A 20385-nucleotide genomic window follows, 5' to 3' on the forward strand; every position below is an offset into this window, starting at 1 on the left:
ACTGGGACATAAATTTCGGCCCTGGCACCTTGGCCCAGAACGGCCCAACACAGCCGACGCGTCAAGGCAGCGATGCGTTGTGGGCTTATTTCAGTTGTTTTATGTTTAGGTGGGCCAGTATAAATACTACTAGGCCAGTATTCAGATGATATTCAGATGATATTCAGATCTGTGGGCCAGTGCTAGTGAAGGATTGGCCCTCTCCACTTAGTGGCCGCCCAGCCCAAAAATTACTCTAAATCCTAAAATGTAAGTGATGCTAATTCATTGTCTAATAATTGTGTTTAACGATTTTATTGTGTTTGATGCTGAACATGGGAACATACTACACTATAGTATGTGGTGATATGCAAGAAACATATTGTAACATTGTGTGTATATATTTCAGTAAATACACAGACACAACGTCTATTGGTCAGACAGACTAGAGACTAGTTGGTATTGCTTCATCACTGTCTGTGTGAACTGCTATATTAAGAGCAATGCAACATGATTACACATCATGGCCCTCATTTATCAACGTGGTGCAGATCAAAATTTGGGTGTACACCGAAATTTAGGGAAGTCTCGACATTTATCATTTCAACTTGACTTTGACGTTGGCGTAGGGTAGGATCAAATCTCACGTCAAGTCCAGAGGTGGTGTAGGATTCATCCTACACCACTTTGTTCCATTGTAGACGTGCGGAGCAGCATTGTGTAACTATTTGACAGGCAATGGACACATGTATCCACTCGAAAATGTATATCCAACACAATAATAAATAATCCTGTGAAAATATAACATTTTATAAAAGTATATTATAGCCAGCTACATCATGGACATGCACGCCGATTTTATTTCCAAGTTACAATGACAAGCAATCAAAATCTAGCAACATGGAAGCAATCTACTGTTAAGTGCTTTAACAGTCTATATTTTAAGATTGCAGACCTGGCTCAGAACAAGCACATTATAGCCTACGAACGCATGCGAGAGCATTTTCGGGACCAGCGCGGCGCCGCTGTGATCTACCGTGAGGCGTGAGCCTCCAATTTATACAGTGACGCGAGTCCTTTTAAATATGGATAAAACCCAAAGCTCCAAACCTGGCTGTGCCCAGCCCCGCGCACGCACGCTGCGGATGATTTATTTGGGGGTCCACGGCCCACCTGGGAGAAGACCAGCCCGCGCAGGAACGGTACATGATCGCTAGTTCAAGCACTCAAAAGTGCATTGCGCTCGTCACCGAAATTGGGTTAAATTAATATCCAAAACGTAACCGTGGGGTCTCTCAATTTATACAGTAGATACTGTACACTATGCTGGAGTTAATGATGAAACCCGACGTGGCGAGCCTTGAGATCATGGCCATGGGGAATATGATTGCTTGTAACCAAATGAACGCGCTCTGTCTGCGCACGCACGGCACGGGTAGGCAATGGTTTAAATTAATATCCAAAAGTATTCATGGCAGTGACCAGTGACTTGTGTCATTCATGTCGGCTGCGGTGCTATAGCCTCCTTGTCAAAGATTGTACCGTTGGTTAATCCCACGTTTCCACTGTCAAAGACTGCTGTGTAAACCAAAATGCTGCTGTTCCAAGTAGCCTAGTTGCGTGTGTAGGTGTGTGCGTGCGTGCGTGCATGTGTGCGTGGTCTGTGTGGGACGCGGACATGGCTTTTCTTTGGTTGTTAGGTCGTATTCGGGTTGTTCTGGTCGTAAAATGGGGGCGTTTCGAGAATAATTAAGGGCGTGTTATTTAAATTTCAGCCTGCGCATTTATCAACGCTGGGATCAAATGTACGCCAGGTGTGTCTGTTTAGGAAGCATTGATAAATGCTGTGCACACGTTGCCCTACGCAAAATTTGGTGAAAAAAATAGACCATTTTTTACACTCCATTGATAAATGAGGGCCCATGTGTGGCAGGTTCACACTGACCAGCTACTGGACACTCGTTTTTACTGGTCACTAAAGGTCTGGGGTTCAAATAGAGAGGAGGAGAAGACTAGGACAGCAAGATGAATGCTGGTGATGGATGCAGGACGCTCTTATGATTGAAACACCTTGTGATTGGTAGGTAAGAAGAATAGATTTGATTAACAGCCGGGCTACACCAGAAAACGCTCACGCACGCGTGCGCTGTCTGTGCGTGTGCGAAAATCCCCTGGCTACACCAAGGAGGGAGTGTTTGTGCGGGAGACCAGATAGTCATGTGTACAAAATGCATACGCGTGTGTAAAAAATAGAACCGATCCTATTTTTAGGGAATGCGTATCCGTGGTTCACACTATCCGTGAGCCTGGTGTAGCCGTCTGAAATGATATACATTGGATCTTTCCAAAATGCGCATACACGGGCACCACCCGCATACGCACTGACACGCGTAAAAAGGCTTGGTGTAGCCCAGCCGTGAGTCTGCCGTGATACGGAAAGAATTAAAGCAATAGAAGTATAGAAGCAGCCTGAAACTCAAAGAAGCTTGCTTAGTTGCTTCCGTGCCTGCTCTCGTGCTTGCTAGATTAGACCTAGAACCAACGTTGTAAAATGTACTTGGTGCTGAATAATTAGTGAACATGCAGACTGGTCTGTCATCTTTGCTAAGTGCCTTGCACCTCGAGAGACTCCACCACTTTTTGGCTTTTAGGCGTCATAAACAAAAGTTGCACAAGGCAGTTATGACAAATAACATACATATTTAATAACTTTCATACTTTCAAATAAAGATTAATCGTGGAAATATCCGAGTGCACATAGCCGACACGTTTTGAGCTCACATATCTGCCATTTCCACTATTTTGTTTGATCATGGTAATGATTATGACAATTACGCAATGCATTACGATTATTTCAAACAATTGAGATTATCTCAAATAATAATGCGATGATGTTATAATTGTGACAGGTCTATATGAGTCTTCATGATACAATAAGCATGTCTGTCTCTCACACACACACACACACACACACACACACACACACACACACACACACACACACACACACACACACACACACACACACACACACACACACACACACACACACACACACACACACACACACACACACACACAAAGTGATTCAACTGTATAGTCAGGAGAACAGTAGAAGCTCCTAGCCTACCTCCAGGGTGAAGGTGTCTTTGGTTGACTCATAGGTGACGTGCAGAGTGACGGGGTGGCCGTTGTACGAGGCCCCGTGAGGTAGAATGGTGCGAGGAACAGAGTACAGGTCCTACCAAAGAGAAAACAACAGCTTCCCATTAACCCATTTTGAACGGGTACACATTATTGTGTATCATTATTTTATGCTTTAACTATTGAAAAATAGCAGATATACAAGCTCACGGTGCCGCGCTGCAAGCTTGTAGATCTGCTATTTTTGAAAATTTGAATTTTGACCCGATTCCAAGTGTCTTTTGAATCCTTCTAAGATTTTTTGAAAAACCTATGTTTCTATGTCAGCAATCTGGCCAGCCATCGTCAAAGAAAAGGTCCTTTTCACTTAACTGGAGCTCAGTTAGTCTGTTCTTGAGAGACTACCATGTCAGAGGTTTTCATGTGAAGGACCCCCAAAATGATATGTATTTGGCCACATACCCCCCATCTCAAAATATTTAGTTACAGGGACCCCCCAGAAGCAAAATTTGAGTTATAAACGTTTGCTTTAAAAATACATATATTCAAAGATTTGCACACATTTTCATGACTTTTTCAAAAATAGCAGATATCTGCTATTTTTCAATAGTTAAAGCATTCAATAATCCCAGGCCTAAAGTAATAATGCATAATGCTAATTCAGCGCCCTCTGGTGGACAGATTAGCAAACAGGGTGACATATACAGTATAAGTGTGTGTAAATTTACATCTAGATATTATATAACAAATATCACAAACAGCCAGCCTCGTTATCCTCACCAGGAGGCCAACTGTGGCTAACTGTGCAGTTTACTAGTTTATAATAGTTTTGCATCCCTTCTCAGCTCAACTGATGAAAATAAATGTCTGAAGTAAAATGAACACGTATACTGTGAGAAAGTCTTTGAGCAGGACATACCTCTATTGTGATGACGTAGCGCTCAGCCAATAGCAGCAGTCGTTCGATGATTACCAGCTTTGTGGATCTAAAGACAACACACAAACTGCAGTCTCTAACATTATGTTATTTAGAAGGTTCGACATGATCGTCATAACACAGTGGTCTTAACAAAATGGATCTCAACCTTTACTGGGTCAGATCAGGGCCCAATTGAAAAGCTCATCAGAACACTTATAAGTTATAACAGCAGCCAATAGGAAGTCATGTGCAATTTCAGAGCATGTTATGATCAATCATGGCTTGGATCAAAGGAACTAACTTAGTATACTTTTATCTAGAACAGTGGTTCTCAAGTGGATTACAGGGACTCTGTGGGTTCCTATATGGGGGTCCATATTGAACAATACAAGTCTGTAACAGCATACAAATGGAACCAAATGGACCCTAACAGGTCCATTTGGTTCCATTTGTATGCTGTCAGAGTTAAGGGTAAACCTTGACATTTGAATGTTTGAGAAACGCTGATCTAGAAGTATCACATGGAAAACTATTTTTTTAAGGTGGTAAAGAAAACAACACACACACACACACACACACACACACACACACACACACACACACACATATACTTCTGTGTTGACTTCTGTGTTGACAATAGAGTAACGCACCATCATATTAATTAAACACAATTTTTTTCTCTTTCAACGTTTTCAACCCATCTTGAGCCCCACATGCCTTTCATTGCCCCATCCCTCCCCACCCACAGCTCCCTACTGCGTACCTAGATGGAGATTGGACAGAAGTAGCCACCGTTGGCATGGCAGTGGCTGTCAGCATCTTGGTCGCCCTAGTAACAGCATGAGTCAAGGTAGGCCCACCCAGGGCAGAGCTGGCCGCCTGCGGAGAAGAGAAGAAATACATACTGTAACTTCAAAGTGATGTGATCGTTTATGTACTTCAGAGCATTGTTTAGCTTTGCTGTGTTTGCCAAACAAAACAATATATCATCGTTGTCGGGTGAAAACCTTGTATGTCCATAACCGTTTGTTTTGCATTTATCATTATAAAATAATTTAACTAGTGAAAACAGACGATCTACAAGCACACAACGCGAGGCGTTGTGTGCTTGTAGATCTGCTGTTTTCACTACTTTTGTGCGACGGCCTTGTATGATGAAGCAGGGCTTTACTTTGCGATAGAACGTACAAATTTGAAACTTGGGAGATACGAGGTTTCCACCCGACAACAACGATATAAATTTTCTACACATAATGTTCCTCTATACGAGCCACTTATAAGGCACTGGGGTAGTGTGGTGGTTTGTTGTTTTCACTGTTTGTTTTGGTAGCCCCCAAATGATCTCAATTATACAACAGGTAGTTCAGACGAAGCAATCTGAATGGTTGAAATACTGTAGCTATCTACCCGTGATGATAACAATCATTATGGAACGGTCTCATCAATCAAAGAAATCAGCTGTGCTGGTCGCAAAAAAAAGCTGCCGGGCTGCCTGTCCCAGCACTATGCTAGCGACTATGCTAGCAGTTTTCATGTGGAGTTCAGCGACATAGTAGCTAAATGTGGCATTAAAAGATTACACATTTCTATCGAATATCTTAATTACAATGAAATGAAGTTGACTTTTTTTTTAAGGGTAACAGTTGTATAATCACAATATTACACTCAAGCGTGAATATGTCATCATTTCTGCGCTGCCAACGGAACTCGCCCTTCGGGCTCGTTCCTGAGGCAACGCAGGCGTGATGATATTGACGATATTGCACAGCCTCTCATGTGATATTGCTTAAAAGCAAATAGTCAGTGTAAATATTAAGGAAAGACCAGCACAGGGAATAGTGGCTGGGATTAGGGTTAATGGGAAGTAATCTAATGATAAAAGTATGAACTACAGTTCACTACAATGTTCATTAAATATATCATTGCTGTCGGGCACAAACCTCCTATCTCCATGTTCTAACTCTGATTTTTTTCCCCTCAAGCTTGACAAATTTGAAACCTGAAAACGTAACAGTTTTGGACATATGAGGTTTCCACCCGACAGCCATGATATAATGTCGGCACTTACTGTACTTACTGTACTTACTGTACTTAGTACACAATATGCTATTCAACTAAATATAATGGCAGCATGTGAGCTTAGTCCCCTGGGACCAAGCTACGTCACTTGATGTATGCAGCAACTCACCTCTAGTCTTTTATAACAATCAGCAATGAACTTCTTGTGCAAGGACACAGAATCCTGCAAGGACATGGAAGTCAACACAGTCACATACAGTCCACCGCCTGTTCAAAAGCCTTCCAGCTCTGACTAGTATGCAAGGGTTCAGTTCAGTTCACTTTGACAGTACATTTTTCAGTCAGTCTTTGTCTTTTGAATACAATTCCGCTTTAGTCACATTTTAAGTCATCTGAAATGTTTTAGTTTACTAAATTATCATAAGATTTTAGTAAACTAAATCTACATTTGATTTAAGGCCTTTGCACACAACACTGCTACGTTTTTTAGGCCGAATATCGAAGCGAATTTCGGAGCATGTAAATAAAAGAATCGACCTCACGTTATGTCAATCACGTTTGCACACCCCCCAAAGTTGGGATTTCAAATCCGACCGCTGAGTGCTTTTCCCGACTTAAGTCAGGATATAACGTTTCCCATTGTAAACCGTAACGTGCAGTCTGTGGCCCCCGGCACTGATGCAAAAACTTCTCTACGGACCATAACAAAAGCACGGACGGCCGCGGGTAAAAGAAAATATGACCATCGTGACCGGGCGGAAGTAGTCGGATTACATTTGGACTGGTGCCCGGTGTTGCGTACAAGGAGCCTCATAAATAAGGTAAAAACACTGAAAAAACTTGGCACAGGCTACTGTATTAATTAATCATATACCCGGCAATAGATGTGTTAAGCTAATAGAGCCGGCCTGCTTGCTCAGGGGATACATTTGAATTGACACGCTCCCAGACATATACACAAACACACACACATGGCTGACCTTCTTCATCTTGGGGTTGAGGTTGGTGTAGCTATAAGTGATAATGAGCAGGATGGCCTCGTTGGCTATTTCTTCATCTGGGGTCTCCATGGCGATGCGCCAGATGAAGTCCATGCCTGCCAGATCCAGACGTTCCACACACTGGAATCACATCCACATACATTCAGAAATACCAACAGTGCACTTTTAGTTCTTTTATTCAATGCACTCTGTGTATATCAGTACTGATATACAATATCAGGCACAAAATACTTTATTGAAAACAATATTATCGTGAAGCCAGCTTGTAATAACAAACTCACCAACTGGGTCCCCTGTCGTTTCAGGCGATGGTCACAAAGGTTGACATTCTCAAAGAAGGTCTTGAACAGATTGAACCCTGAGAGAGAAAATAATAACCCACAATAATTAACTAATTTACTGCACATTACGAGTAACAAGTCAAGGCAAAAGACATGTGTAACACCTCAAAACACAGTTGTGTTTAGTGTTTTTACGCTAGATGGTGCTCTTCGCTAACATATGAGCCGCAATTTCATTCTCTGTCATACAGAGATCCAGGAGACCACGTGATCCCAAGATTTCCGCTGCGCTGTGCCCGTGCGCCGCGTTGGGAGCTATTTTCAGAGCGCAACTCCTGAGTGTACCCAAACATTAAATTACATTTTTCTTTGTTCTACTGGATCCCTTCTACACTAGTCCCTCCCTAACATTTGAGTGTAGTTTTTATTTGTTGACACTGACACAATTGACAACATATTTAGTCTATTAGTCTATTTAGTCATAATAGCTTTTTCTTTCTTTTTTTGACCAACATGTTTCGCCGTAGTTTTAGTCGACGAAATCAACACTGGTTTGTGTAAACAAACCGTGGACATCAAACCGTGGACATGTGTTAAAATCACCATTCCAGCACTGTATACAGCAGGCGGGTCTGACTTCACAACTCAGAGCGGAGCCACACAGAGTACAAAACACTTTTGTTCTCAGAGAACTTTGCTGGTCTTGGTAAACTGTTCATGGTGTAAGGCAGGAGTGGGCAACTTTGATGATTGCGAGGGCCACTATATTTCCACCTTCACTCCAGAGGGCCACATTGCATATTGCTACGTCCTACTTTGTCATTCTAGTATCTCAAACAAAAGAAGCAAAAATAGCCGATCTACAAGCTGAGCTTGTAGATCGGCTATTTTTGCTTCTTTTGAATTGGAATCCTGATTTGTTTTTATTTATTTTTTGGAATCCTGAAATGTTACATTTTGCTTTAATTTCAAACGCATTTAGTTATATAGGGCTACCCATGTTAAATTTATGAACTCAAATACAAATACATTGGACATAAAAAAATACATTTTTAATACTATTAGTCATTAAGCTACTAATATAGACTGACGGAATTAAAGCAGGTCATGTTTGGAATTGTAACAGCTGAAATCAATAATATATCAGTATTAATTTCTGGTATTAGCCTGCGGGCCGCATTAAGTGAAGGTGTGGGCCGCATGTGGCCCCCGGGCCGCCAGTTGCCCATGTATGGCGTAAGGAGAAACACAGCTCCAGATGTATGGAAGCATAAAGCTGCCATATTTAAAACGAAATGGCAAATGCGAAAATTAAATTGAAGTAACAGAATTGCTTTTTAATTTTCAGGAAATGGACGCATTTTTGGAGACAAAAATGAATGTAAAATGCAATGGTGTTTACATTTTCCATATACAGGTGCTCATGCTATGACTAAATTAAAATTATAAATAAAAGATAATTTTAATTTTAATTTAAAAAAATGACAGCTAATTTGTTGACAATATTAAAATGAAAATGCAATTTTGAAAATGAAAATGAAATACAGAAATGCTTTTTAATCTTCAGACAATGAAAGCATTTTTTTAGACAAAAATGAATGTATAATGCAATAGCATTTCCATTTAATGTACAGTTGTGCTTATTCTATGACAGCATTAAATGTATATATAAAAGGTCATTTGATTTACCATTTTCAAAAAATGCCACGCTAAATAATAGACAATATTAAAATGAAAAGGCTATTTCGAAAATGTAATTTAAATAAGGGTAATGCTTTTTATTTTTAAGCTAATAGATGCATCTTTTGAGACACAAATGCATGTATAATTCAATAGCATTTACATTTCATCTCCATGTGTGCTCATTCTATGACAGATTGTAAAAGCAAACGCAAACCACATTGCTATTTCATTTTCAAATTGTAGCCGCTCATAACATGACAGAATTCAAATGGTCCTTTGGCTAAAGTGATGGCGCAGGAAGGTGACGTCACAGGAGTAATCCTTCAACGCTGCCTGCTTATAACCTTGACATACCCAACCCGTACAGTAGGTGGCGACTGCACTCACTCACTCACTGACAGACACTCACCCAGTGGAGATCCAATGGTCATAGACAGTAGACGGATCTTCTGATCTGATACATTGCAAGTAAGAATCAAACATATTTCCACCTCATGTGATTTAATTCATCCCTGCCCAGCTCAACAACTATGGAATATCAACTTGGCAGAGCAGTGGTGTAAAGTAACTAAGTACATTTACTTAAGTACTGTACTTAAGTACAGTTTTGAGGTATTTGTACTTAACTTGAGTATTTCCAGTTTTCAATACTTTTACTTCTACTCCACTTCATCTCGGTTCCAAATATTGTACTTTTACTCCACTACATTTATTTGAAAACTTTAGTTACTAGTTACTTTGCAGATATACATCATTATTATAAAACATACATAAATGCACTTTAGCCCTATTCTATGATCTACAAGCTCACAACGCGTCGCATTGTGAGCTTGTAGATCGGCTATTTTCAAACATTTTGTACTTTTACTTTTGCTACTTTAAGTACGTTTTGATGCCAAATAATCAAATACTTTCATACTTTTACTCAAGTACATATTGAATTCCAGACTTTTACTTAACGGAGTACATCTACATTGCAGTATTGATACTTTTACTTAAGTACAAGATGTGAGTAGGCTACTTTTTCCACCACTGTGGCAGAGCAGTTAACCCCATTTTGCACGGGGGGGGGGGGTCTCGGCGGTCGTTGTCGCGGGGGGGGGGGAGCGTTGTGAGCTTGAGTGAAGCTCGGCCAGTCCTGCACGTGTGTACACTGTCTGCCACCTTTTTCTTTTTTTACACTGTCTCTGTCTGCCACCTACTGTGTTGAAGGTTTACTCCTATGACGTCACTTTCCTGCGCCATCACTTTAGCCAAAGGACCATTTGAATTCTGTCATGTTTTCAGCAGTTACAATTGAAAAATGAAATCGCAAATGGGATTTGCATTTGCTTTTACAATCTGTCATAGAATGAGCACACATGGAGATGAAATGTAAATGCTATTGAATTATACATTCATTTGTGTCTCAAAAGATGCATCTATTAGCTTAAAAATAAAAAGCATTACCCTTATTAAATTACATTTTCAAAGTAGCTTTTTCATTTTAATATTGTCAATTATTTAGCGTGGCCTTTATTGAAAATGTTTAATCAAATGACCTTTTATTAAATGGAAATGCTATTGCATTATACATTAATTTTTGTCTCAAAGAATGCTTTCATTGTCTGAAGATTAAAAAGCATTTCTCTATTTCATTTTCATTTTCAAAATTGCATTTTAAGTTTAATATTGTCAACAAATTAGCGGTAATTTCTTTCAAATTAAAATTGAAATGATCTTTTATTTATAATTATAATTTAGTCATAGAATGAGCAGCTGTACATGGAAAATGTAAACGCCATTGCATTTTACATTCATTTTTGTCTCCAAAAATGCGTGCATTTCCTGAAAATTAAAAAGCAATTCTGTTATTTCAATTTAATTTTCGCATTTGCCATTTCGTTTTAATTACGTCAGGTTTATGCTTCCATACAGATGTTCTCCTCACCGTTCATGGTGATCTCATAAGGAGAAACACAGCTCTAGATGTTGTCCTCACCGTTCATGGTGATCTCATAAGAGAAACACAGCTCTAGATGTTCTCCTCACCGTTCATGGTGATCTCATAAGGAGAAACACAGCTCTAGATGTTCTCCTCACCGTTCATGGTGATCTCATAAGGCTCCAGCTTGAGGATCTTCTCCTTGAAGAGCTGCTGCTGGACGTCACTCTCCAGGTCGTGCTGTCCTTTAGTGAACCACTCGAAACACATCTGCACACACCACCAGAAAGCATCGCTTTTTTAATTCACTTTAATAACACGTTTGTATTTCAATATACTGTAGAGCAGGGGTTTTCAAAGCGGGTGACGGAGCACCCTGGGGTGCCGCGACGGCAGTCCAGGGGTGCCGCGAGATCATTTGATAATATCTGGAATTTATTTGGACACTTGAAAAAATATTTAGTATCATTTTAAACTTGAAGTACAAAGTTATTTTCAGTCAGTTCTAACCAAAATGGCTATTATCTCAACGTTTTCCTCGCAACATAATCACTAAAATATCATCACTGTCAGGCAGAAACCTCTGTCGCACAAAACTAGTGAAAACAGCCGATCTACAAGCACACAACGCCTCACGATGCGAGGCGTTGTGTGCCCTGAGACAAAAAGGTTTGGGAACCCCTGCTGTAGAGCACCGAAGTCTGACGTCATTTACACTTCCTGCCTGGGTCCCGTTACCCCCCCCCCCCCCCCATTATGAATTCCCATAGACTTTTTCATCTTGCGTCAAATAAGAACTGTGTTCCAAAAACAAACAAATGATGTCGGCAGTTTAACTCATAGGGCTATGAAGAATCAACTGAGGGTGAAAAAAAGTGACATCAGGATTCGCTACTCTATAAGTGCATTTTATTTGTGGCGATAATATCATATATATATTTTTAAGTGTAAAATAAAGCTTATGTGATTAAAACCAGGAAAAGACTTCTATCACGGTATTGCAATTTCCTATATATAATGGTGATTTAAGTATGTCCCACCTCTCGGTCGAGTTCACAGACATCAGGTCCAGACACCAGGCACTCCCAGAGCTCCTTGGCTCTGTTCCACACCAGGTAGAGGCTGGCCTCCTGCAGGAAGAAGGCCAGGAAGCGCAGGTGGCCGTCCAGATACTGCAACACACAGTGGACACAAGATTCCTTAGGCCACGTGTCTATGGCACTGATTCACAGCTTCAAGGACCTCCCACCCAGTCTGATATGCATCAGGCCAGTTGTTCTCAAACATGTTCATGCCAAGGACACCCAAATTAATGTATAGTTTGTGCCAGGGAGCCCAAGAAGAGAACATTTGTTAAAACATTCTAATATTATGGGGCGTCCGGTGGCCTACTGGTCAAGGCGCATACCACATAGGCACCGCCACATAGGCATGGTTGCCGCGGTGTCGCCGGTTCGATTCCCGATCCGGACGACCTTTGCCGCATGTCACTCCCCATCTCTCTATCTCCCCATTTCCTGGCAGTCTACTGTGCTATCAATAAAGGAATAAAAGCCCCCAAAAAATACATAAAAAAAAGAAAAAAAAACATTCTAATATTATAAAATATTTTCCAAATATTGTTGACAATAACAAATAGCCAACATATAAACTTGTAGAACTTGTAGATCTGTTATTTTTGGCAAAAGTTCTCCTCAGAATAGGGATGCTGGGGTTCAAGTCGTTAATGTATCTCTTCAACAAAAAATCTCCACCTCATCTTTGGCCAATGTTCCCCCTATAGGCTTTGGACGCCGGGGTTCAAGTTGTTTTTTTAAGACGCAGAACAAAAGACGGACATAAACTTTACAACACAGATTAATGCAGACCTCCTGGTAGTTATATCTGCCGTCCACCAGGGTGGAGCCAGAGAGGCTGTTGTTCCCTGCAGCGGTCACAGCCAGTCGATGGCAGCACACCAGAGAGCCGGTGATCAGCTTGACGATCTCAAAGTTCTTCTTCAGGTCCTGGATGATGCTCTGATGAGGAGGATGAGGAGAGAGAGGGGGAGGGTAAATTATAGGAATGGGATGGGGACGGCAATCGTGATTATCTTTTATCGTAATAAGAAAAGCGCTCACGATAAATCATATTTCAGAGATTTAAGTTTAGTGTGAAATGGTCATACTTTGGGATGGGATGGGATGAGTTGGTTTTTTCCCCTCGTCTACACCAAATCTCTTCGGCGTATTTTGATTATTACGATAATATTCGTCAATCGCAATTGTTTTGGGCACAATGATAAAGCACAAACTATTTCATTTCATCCCATCGGCTAGAGCAGTGGTTCTCAACCTTTTCAGGCCACGACCCCCAAAATAATCATATTTGAATTGGGGACCCCCCACCCTACGAGCACTACTTTCACAATTTCTGCCTCTAATATTTGACAATTTGGCCAATGATTAATTTGTCATTTTAGAGGTATTAAAGTAATTCAATTGTCACTTTAGAAATGTGCAGATACCCTCTATACACTTAAACGTTATGTTGATTTGTTTACTGTTGAGTCACCTGGGGACCCCCCAAAATAATTTGGGAACCCCCTGGGGGTCCTGACCCACAGGTTGAGAACCACTGGGCTAGAGGAAAGTTTATCACGGTAACAGCAGGCTGTGTTGTATGCAGGGGCGTGTGTGTGTCTGTCACCTTGTCCTGTTTCTGGTAGGTCTGCTTGATGAAGGATCGTGTGATCTCATGCAGCTGACGTAGAGCAGGCACCACCCAGACGGCCTGAGGGCTGCTCTGCTGAGCAGAGGCCTGCGTGGACACACACACACACACACACACACACACACACACACACACACACACACACACACACACACACACACACACACACACACACACACACACACACACACACACACACACACACACACACACACACACACACACACACACACACACACACACACACACACACACACACACACAATCATACGCACAGACATATCAGTCTGGCAAGAAACCTTGTATCTCCAAATGTCTACTCTTTATGCGTTTTCGACATTTACCGCCCTACTTCGTCATACGAAGAACGTCGGCACAAAAAGTGGTGAAAACAGACGATCTACAAGCTCACAAAGCCTCGTGACGGGAGGCGTTGTGAGCTTGTAGATCGGCTGTTCATTGTTTTGAATGGGTTTTTGAAATCATAATTAAAGAAGGAACAGTTTTGGACTATACAAGGTTTCCACACGACAGCAGCGATGTTGCTGAACATGGGTTTGAGGTCCAATAAAGCACAGAATGCATCCCGACACACACACACACTAGGACACATTGGGGTCTGCGACAGTTTTTTTCAGGTGCACTGACACTGATATTAAACAGATTAGTCTAATATCACTTACTGTATTAGTCAGATTTCGAGTCCGATGCCAATTTTCTCAATTGTTGAGAGTCCTAAACTACCCCCAAGCTCACAATGTTTTTTTTTCCACGTACACAGTTGAAAGTGGTTAAAAATCATGACACATCGGCTGAAAATGTGCAGATACCAGTGCCAAGTTATACGAAAATATATAGATATAAAGGGTCAGTCTCTGATTTATATAGTTATTCATTTATAAATATATATATCAACTATCTCAGACCCACAATTTGTCAAGAAGATCATCTTAAATACCAGTTGCATAATAAAGGCCATGGCTGGAGTGGAGTTTGACAAACAAGTCTTAGTGTTGTCATAGTACACTATTTCCATATCATTTTTTGCACGTTATTTTAATCTCTTCCCGCCTGTGGGATTTTTAAAATTCAAAATGTCAACTCTATTTGCCAAACTCCAGACCTCCATGACACATCACATGTGCATCTCCGTCTACCTCACACTCCCGACACACACACACTCATCAAAGCACCTCAATCATTCCACAATTTAATCGACCTTCCCTCATCAAAAAGAATAAAGATACCAGATCCTCTGTGTAATCATTAGCAAAAGCCCAAAGCCCGCGAGTCAGGAAAGCTGAAGATTAACCCAAGCTTCTCTTGGGAGAAAACACTTGGGTTGAAAAAAATAAAAGTTAAAAATATATAGTGTATAATCAACTGTGATATAATCACCCAGTGACCAATGAAAATCCCTTTGTGATCAATCTCTCATCCAGGATTGGTTGGTTGGCGTGAAGCAATGAGAGAATGGATGCGGACTGATTGGTCAGTGATGTGTTTGAGAGTGGGGGGCTTTTCTTACTTTGGCCAATATGTTGGCTTTCTTCTTGCCCCAAGTGCCAGAGAGAAATGAACTCTGAGTGTCGCTCTCCTCCTGAGGCTGAGTCTAGAAACATAAACTTCATTTGAGGGAGGAAGAGGCGTGCGGTACAGAGGTGTAGAAACTTACTGTAGACCTTCCAAGATGCATCGGGTCACACTTGTAGATAATTTAGGCCTAGAATTATTGACTGCTTTAACTATTGAAAAATAGCAGATATACAAGCTCACAGCGCGGCTGCGAGCTTGTAGATCTGCTATTTTTGAAAAACGTGAAAATTTGAATTTTTGAGCCGATTCTATAAGTGTCTAAGGTTTTTTTTTGAGAAAACCTATGTTTCTATGTCAGCAATCTGGCCAGCCATCGTCAAGTAAAAGGTCCTTTTCACTTAACTGGAGCTCAGTTAGTCTGTTCTTGAGAGACTAATATGTCAGTGGTTTTCAAACCTTTTCATGTGAAGGACCCTCAAAATGATATGTATTTGGCCATGGACCCCCATCTCAAAATATTGTATCAGGGACCCCCCAGAACAAAATATTTGAGTTACAAATGTTCACTTTAAAAATGAGATATTCAAATATTTGCCGCATTACCCTACCTGCGCTCCAGCAGAGCGCTCAAGTAGGGTGATGATAGCCGTCTGTGGTTGGGTATGTGGCGCAATTAGCACTCCGTCGAGGTGACAACTTGCACCTTGTGTCAGGTTGCACTTGTTGGTTGGTGGTGACGTCACGCTGCTCCCTCATTGGCTGGGCCTTTAGCCAATAAGGGAGAAAGAAGCGTTCCCTCATTGGCCACTTACATACCCACATACAGTACATACATACAGACAGCCCTCATCACCCTACTTGCAAGCTCTGCTGGCGCAAGTAACGATGTGGCTGATTCTGCATCGATGCAGTGACATTACGTAATTATCACTCGTTCCTCAGATTTATAACAGGCGACCGCTACGACACCCATCGTTGCATACTGTATAAAACGGTTGGTTGGCCCTCCCTTGCAACTAGTAGAGGTCAGCACTGGCTTTTATTTATCTACAACAGGGGTCTTCAACGTTTTCAGGCCAAGGACCCCTTAGCTGAGAGAGATGAAGCAGGGACCCACAACCTGTTAATAGAGTCCATATAGTTTCATCTTTTGACAGCACAATCATCAGTGTATTTTGGAATCATGTCAATTTGTGTTTTCAGATATTTAACCACTTGAACCATCAATACCTGTACTTAAAAAAAAACAACTCTGTACTTAGTCTGCTCTTTTTACCCTCTACACCAAAGCTCTTTGGCGTTGCAAGCTTGTAGATCTGCTATTTTTGGCTAAAGTTCTCAGAATATGGACACTAGGGTTAAAAAAAAAGGAGAAAAGATTCACACAAAGATTTAGAGGACCCCCTGTAGTAACTCTGAGGATCCCCTAGGGGTCCCGGACCCCCTGTTGAAGACCCCTGATCTATAACATTTTAACTGGGAGTTTTAAACACCTTTTCTTTTGCAGGACTGTTTGATGGTTGAGATTCCGCTTGTTTCCACAATTTGGAATTGGAAATACTGCTTTTAAGTTGTGTGCTCCCGCATAACTTGCAGGGTTTCTTGTTTCTCTAGGACGAGGTCATACAGTATCAACTGTGGTCGATTTTATATTGTTTATTTATTTTTTACTTGTAATCTCGGCACCACTGGAAAAAGGGGTCTTCTTAGCCCTTAGTGTGTTTTCCGAGTACTAAATAAAGGTTGAAATAAAATGAAATGAAAAACGTAATGGAATTCAGCCCACTAAATTATCAGATATAACTGAGAGGAAGAGGTCATAAAATAATTCACCCATTCTTTCCACATGTACATCTGGGCACAATTCTCAGCTTTACTGCACAGTCAAATCCTCCTCCTCCTCCTGTTCATTTAATCAAGTGCAACGCCGATCTTGTTCGTGATCTACATGCTAACGCTTGAGAACAGCAGATCTACAAGCTCTCAACAGATGCAGAAGTTCACACTGCATCACAAAACGCTGTGAGCTTGTAGCGGTGCTATTTTTAGCGAGCGACACAGTTGCATGACAAGGTTCAGCGGGTCCATTCGGTTGCACTGATTTACTCTCTGACATTTAGGCCTAGAATTATTGAATGCTTTAACTATTGACGAATAGCAGATATACAAGCTCACAGCGCAGCAAGCTTGTAGATCTGCTATTTTTGAAAAATCGTGAAAATTTGAATTTTTGACCCGATTCTATAAGTGTCTTTTGAATCCCTCTAAGGTTTTTTTTTTAAAAACCTATGTTTCTATGTCAGCAATCTGGCTATAGCCATCGTCAAGGAAAAGGTCCTTTTCACTTAACAGGAGCTCAGTTAGCAAAAATGATCATGATTTTTCAAAAATAGCAGATCTACAAGCTCGCAGCACGGCACTCGGTGCCGCGCTGCGAGCTTGTATATCTGCTATTTTTCAATAGTTAAAGCAGTCAATAATTCTAGGCCTAAATGGGTTACAAACACCAAGGTTTTTACTGTGGACTCAGTTTCTACTCACAGTTGTTAAGTATCCTGTCTCACAGCTGCTGTGTGAAAGACTTATCTTCGTATATTACAGGCAGCACACTTGCATAATGCACTGCAAAAGGATTTGTGTTTTGGATTTATGTTTTGCTTTTGAGGAGTGAATGCGTTTGAGGGAGAGTGATTATATGCACATCACGTTAATGCACTTTCTAAATAATAAAAAGGAGTTCAAAATATCCGACTGCTTGTATCAAGAAATAGAAAATCAAGATGCATCGAAATACCTTTTAGAGTCAAATCATAAACTGGCGAATAGTAAACACATTGAGTCCTGGGGCCAGTGTGAAGATTCACACCCCTAGTGTAGTACACCACGTCGCATTTGTCAATGAAGAGAACGTGTGCTTGTGTCAATGAAGAGAACGTGTGTGTGCGTGCGTGCGTGCGTGTGTGTGTGTGTGTGTGTGTGTGTGTGTGTGTGTGTGTGTGTGTGTGTGTGTGTGTGAATTGAAAGACAGAGAGAGAGAGAGAGAAGAGTGTGAGTGAGGGAGAGAGGACAAAGACGAAAGACACGAAACAAGCATGCAAAATAGAGAGGGAGAACGAGAGAGCAAGAACGAGAGCAAAAGAGAGGGAGAGAGAGAGAGAGACTAAAGGGTGGTATGCTCTTGAACAGGAGTGTAATATTCAACATCCTGGCTCGACAAACCCTGAAAACAGAGCAGCGAGGTCGCAGAGCAGAAGGAAACGAGAGAAAGAAAGGAGTGACCAATAAAACGGAGAGCAGAGGTGACCTTGTCTTCTGCAGAGTCACTCGCTCTCTCTCGCATGGATGCAGGAGAGGAGAGGAGAGGAGAGGAGAGGAGAGGAGAGGAGAGGAGAGGAGAGGAGAGGAGGAGAGGAGAGGAGGAGAGGAGAGGAGAGGAGAGGAGAGGAGAGGCAACTATTGACCTCTTCTTGTTGGTCCTATAAAAGCTTGGACATGAATAATAAAGCTGACAGTGAGACGGTCTGTGTGATGATGAAGACTCCCTTCACGGACGCCAGAGTCAGAAGCTGCCTATGCAGCGCTAACAAGGACACTCTAATTTTGGATCAAAAACTGTCAGACGTGTTTCTGCAAATGCTGTTAACAGCGATACCCAACATGTGGGGCGGGGCTCGATGGGGAGCCGTGAGGGTGTGGCCCCCCAAAGTGGCAAAACACTAAGATGTTAACCATAATATACGGTAACAAACATATTAATATATATATATATATGATACGGATAAATTCTAACTTAAAGTATGCTATGTTAGGTCTATTGATCCAAGCAGGAACAAAATCAATCGATTGATCATTGAAATAAAACATGCTCTGAAAATGCACAAGGCCCACCCTTCTAACCACCTAACTTTGGGCTGCTGTGTTGAGTGGTCAGATGGTCACTGTGATGTTAACACTGCTGGTCCAGAGGCTACAGGGAGTAGTGGTGGTGGCAACTGGCAACACCATTCATTTCAATGAACGGACGTTAGTTATTATTACATTGCACGTACAGCCCGCCCTCCCGTCCTGTGCATGGGGGGAGAGGACTGGGGGCACGAACGAAAGCGTGAACGTAGGAGGATTTAAGAAGTCAACACGTTTTTTCACGTTTGCAGCAATGAACTAGTTCTTTTGAACAAATCGCTCACTAACAGGGAGAGCTGGAGTATTTTTTTTTATTTTTTTCATGGCTGTCAGGCAGAGATATTTTTATGTATCTCCATGGTCTAACCTTTTTTTTTAATATATAAATTAACCCTACTAATCTCTACTTGATCATACAAAAAGTATCAAAAGTAGCAGACCTGCAAGCTTGCAGATCTGCTTACTTTTGATAAATTTGAATTTGAATCCTGAAAAGTAACAGTTTTGGACATAATGAGGTTTCCACCCGACAGACATTTCGGCACACGCCTGTCAGGCATCAAAGCCTATTATTGCGGTACACAACTTAACCACTTGGCCATCATCATCATCTGCGCAACCCGCCGGCCTGGCTCACCTTCTTGATGTCTTCGATACACTTGATGATGTAGCCGCGCTTGACCGTCTCTTTGACGGCGTAGGCGTCGCTCAGGATGCCCAGGTGCTCCTCCAGTGCCTGCTGGACCAGACTGGTGGGCAGCGAGGGGAGGTGGGCCAGCTCCCAGAGCACCTCCAGCACCTACACAGTACACACATCCAACCACAATGACAGATTCTACGATTACTATGGGAAGTTGTGAGCTTGTAGATCGGCAATTTTTTGGCAAATGTTCCGCCCCAGGCAGAGCATACGAGCGGAGTGGAGCGCGAGCGGTGCGGGGAGCAGAGCGAGCCGTTTTTTAGTTGAGCGTGAGCGAGCAACTTTTATAATGGGTCTGAGCGCCGACCCTCCTCCGCTCCGAGCCGATCCTGTTGGGGCCGCGGGGCGCATGTTTCCAACTAAACAGTGGCGAGTGGACAGCTCTCCAAGTCTCCATCAAAGCCGAGGCTCACGTTAGCGCAGCCATTTGTGTTGGGAACACACTGGCAAAGGAGAAAGTGTTTCGGACAAGGTAGCAAACTACTTTTTTTACTCTGATTGACGGCCCTGAGCGGAGCGTGGAGTGAGCGCGGAGCGAGAGATGCGAAAATCAAGTTGAGCGACGGAGCAGCGGGGTGCAGAGC

General features: G+C 41.9%; 1 protein-coding gene across 9 annotated transcripts in view; it reads right to left on the bottom strand.

Moving 5' to 3' along the window:
- Positions 1 to 20385, bottom strand: part of usp24 (ubiquitin specific peptidase 24) — a 90793-nt gene that overhangs the window by 42533 nt on the left and 27875 nt on the right. For 3 of the 9 annotated variants that reach the window (XM_080734250.1, XM_080734248.1, XM_080734247.1), the window contains 12 exons: positions 19739 to 19900; positions 15191 to 15274; positions 13639 to 13749; positions 12819 to 12968; positions 11991 to 12122; positions 11109 to 11220; positions 7344 to 7420; positions 7042 to 7182; positions 6231 to 6284; positions 4806 to 4921; positions 4043 to 4109; positions 3110 to 3220 (listed from right to left, as the gene is read on the bottom strand). In XM_080734250.1, coding sequence (XP_080590376.1) covers positions 3110 to 3220; positions 4043 to 4109; positions 4806 to 4921; positions 6231 to 6284; positions 7042 to 7182; positions 7344 to 7420; positions 11109 to 11220; positions 11991 to 12122; positions 12819 to 12968; positions 13639 to 13749; positions 15191 to 15274; positions 19739 to 19900 — 1317 coding nt within the window. Of the gene's footprint in view, positions 1 to 3109; positions 3221 to 4042; positions 4128 to 4805; positions 4922 to 6230; positions 6285 to 7041; positions 7183 to 7343; positions 7421 to 11108; positions 11221 to 11990; positions 12123 to 12818; positions 12969 to 13638; positions 13750 to 15190; positions 15275 to 19738; positions 19901 to 20385 lie in introns of all 9 variants that reach the window. The other 6 variants (XM_080734249.1, XM_080734246.1, XM_080734245.1 and 3 more) reach the window with 3 other exon arrangements.

This window comes from Nannobrachium achirus, assembly GCF_963921795.1.
Source record: "Nannobrachium achirus genome assembly, chromosome: 1".
Classification (NCBI taxonomy): Eukaryota; Metazoa; Chordata; class Actinopteri; order Myctophiformes; family Myctophidae; genus Nannobrachium; species Nannobrachium achirus.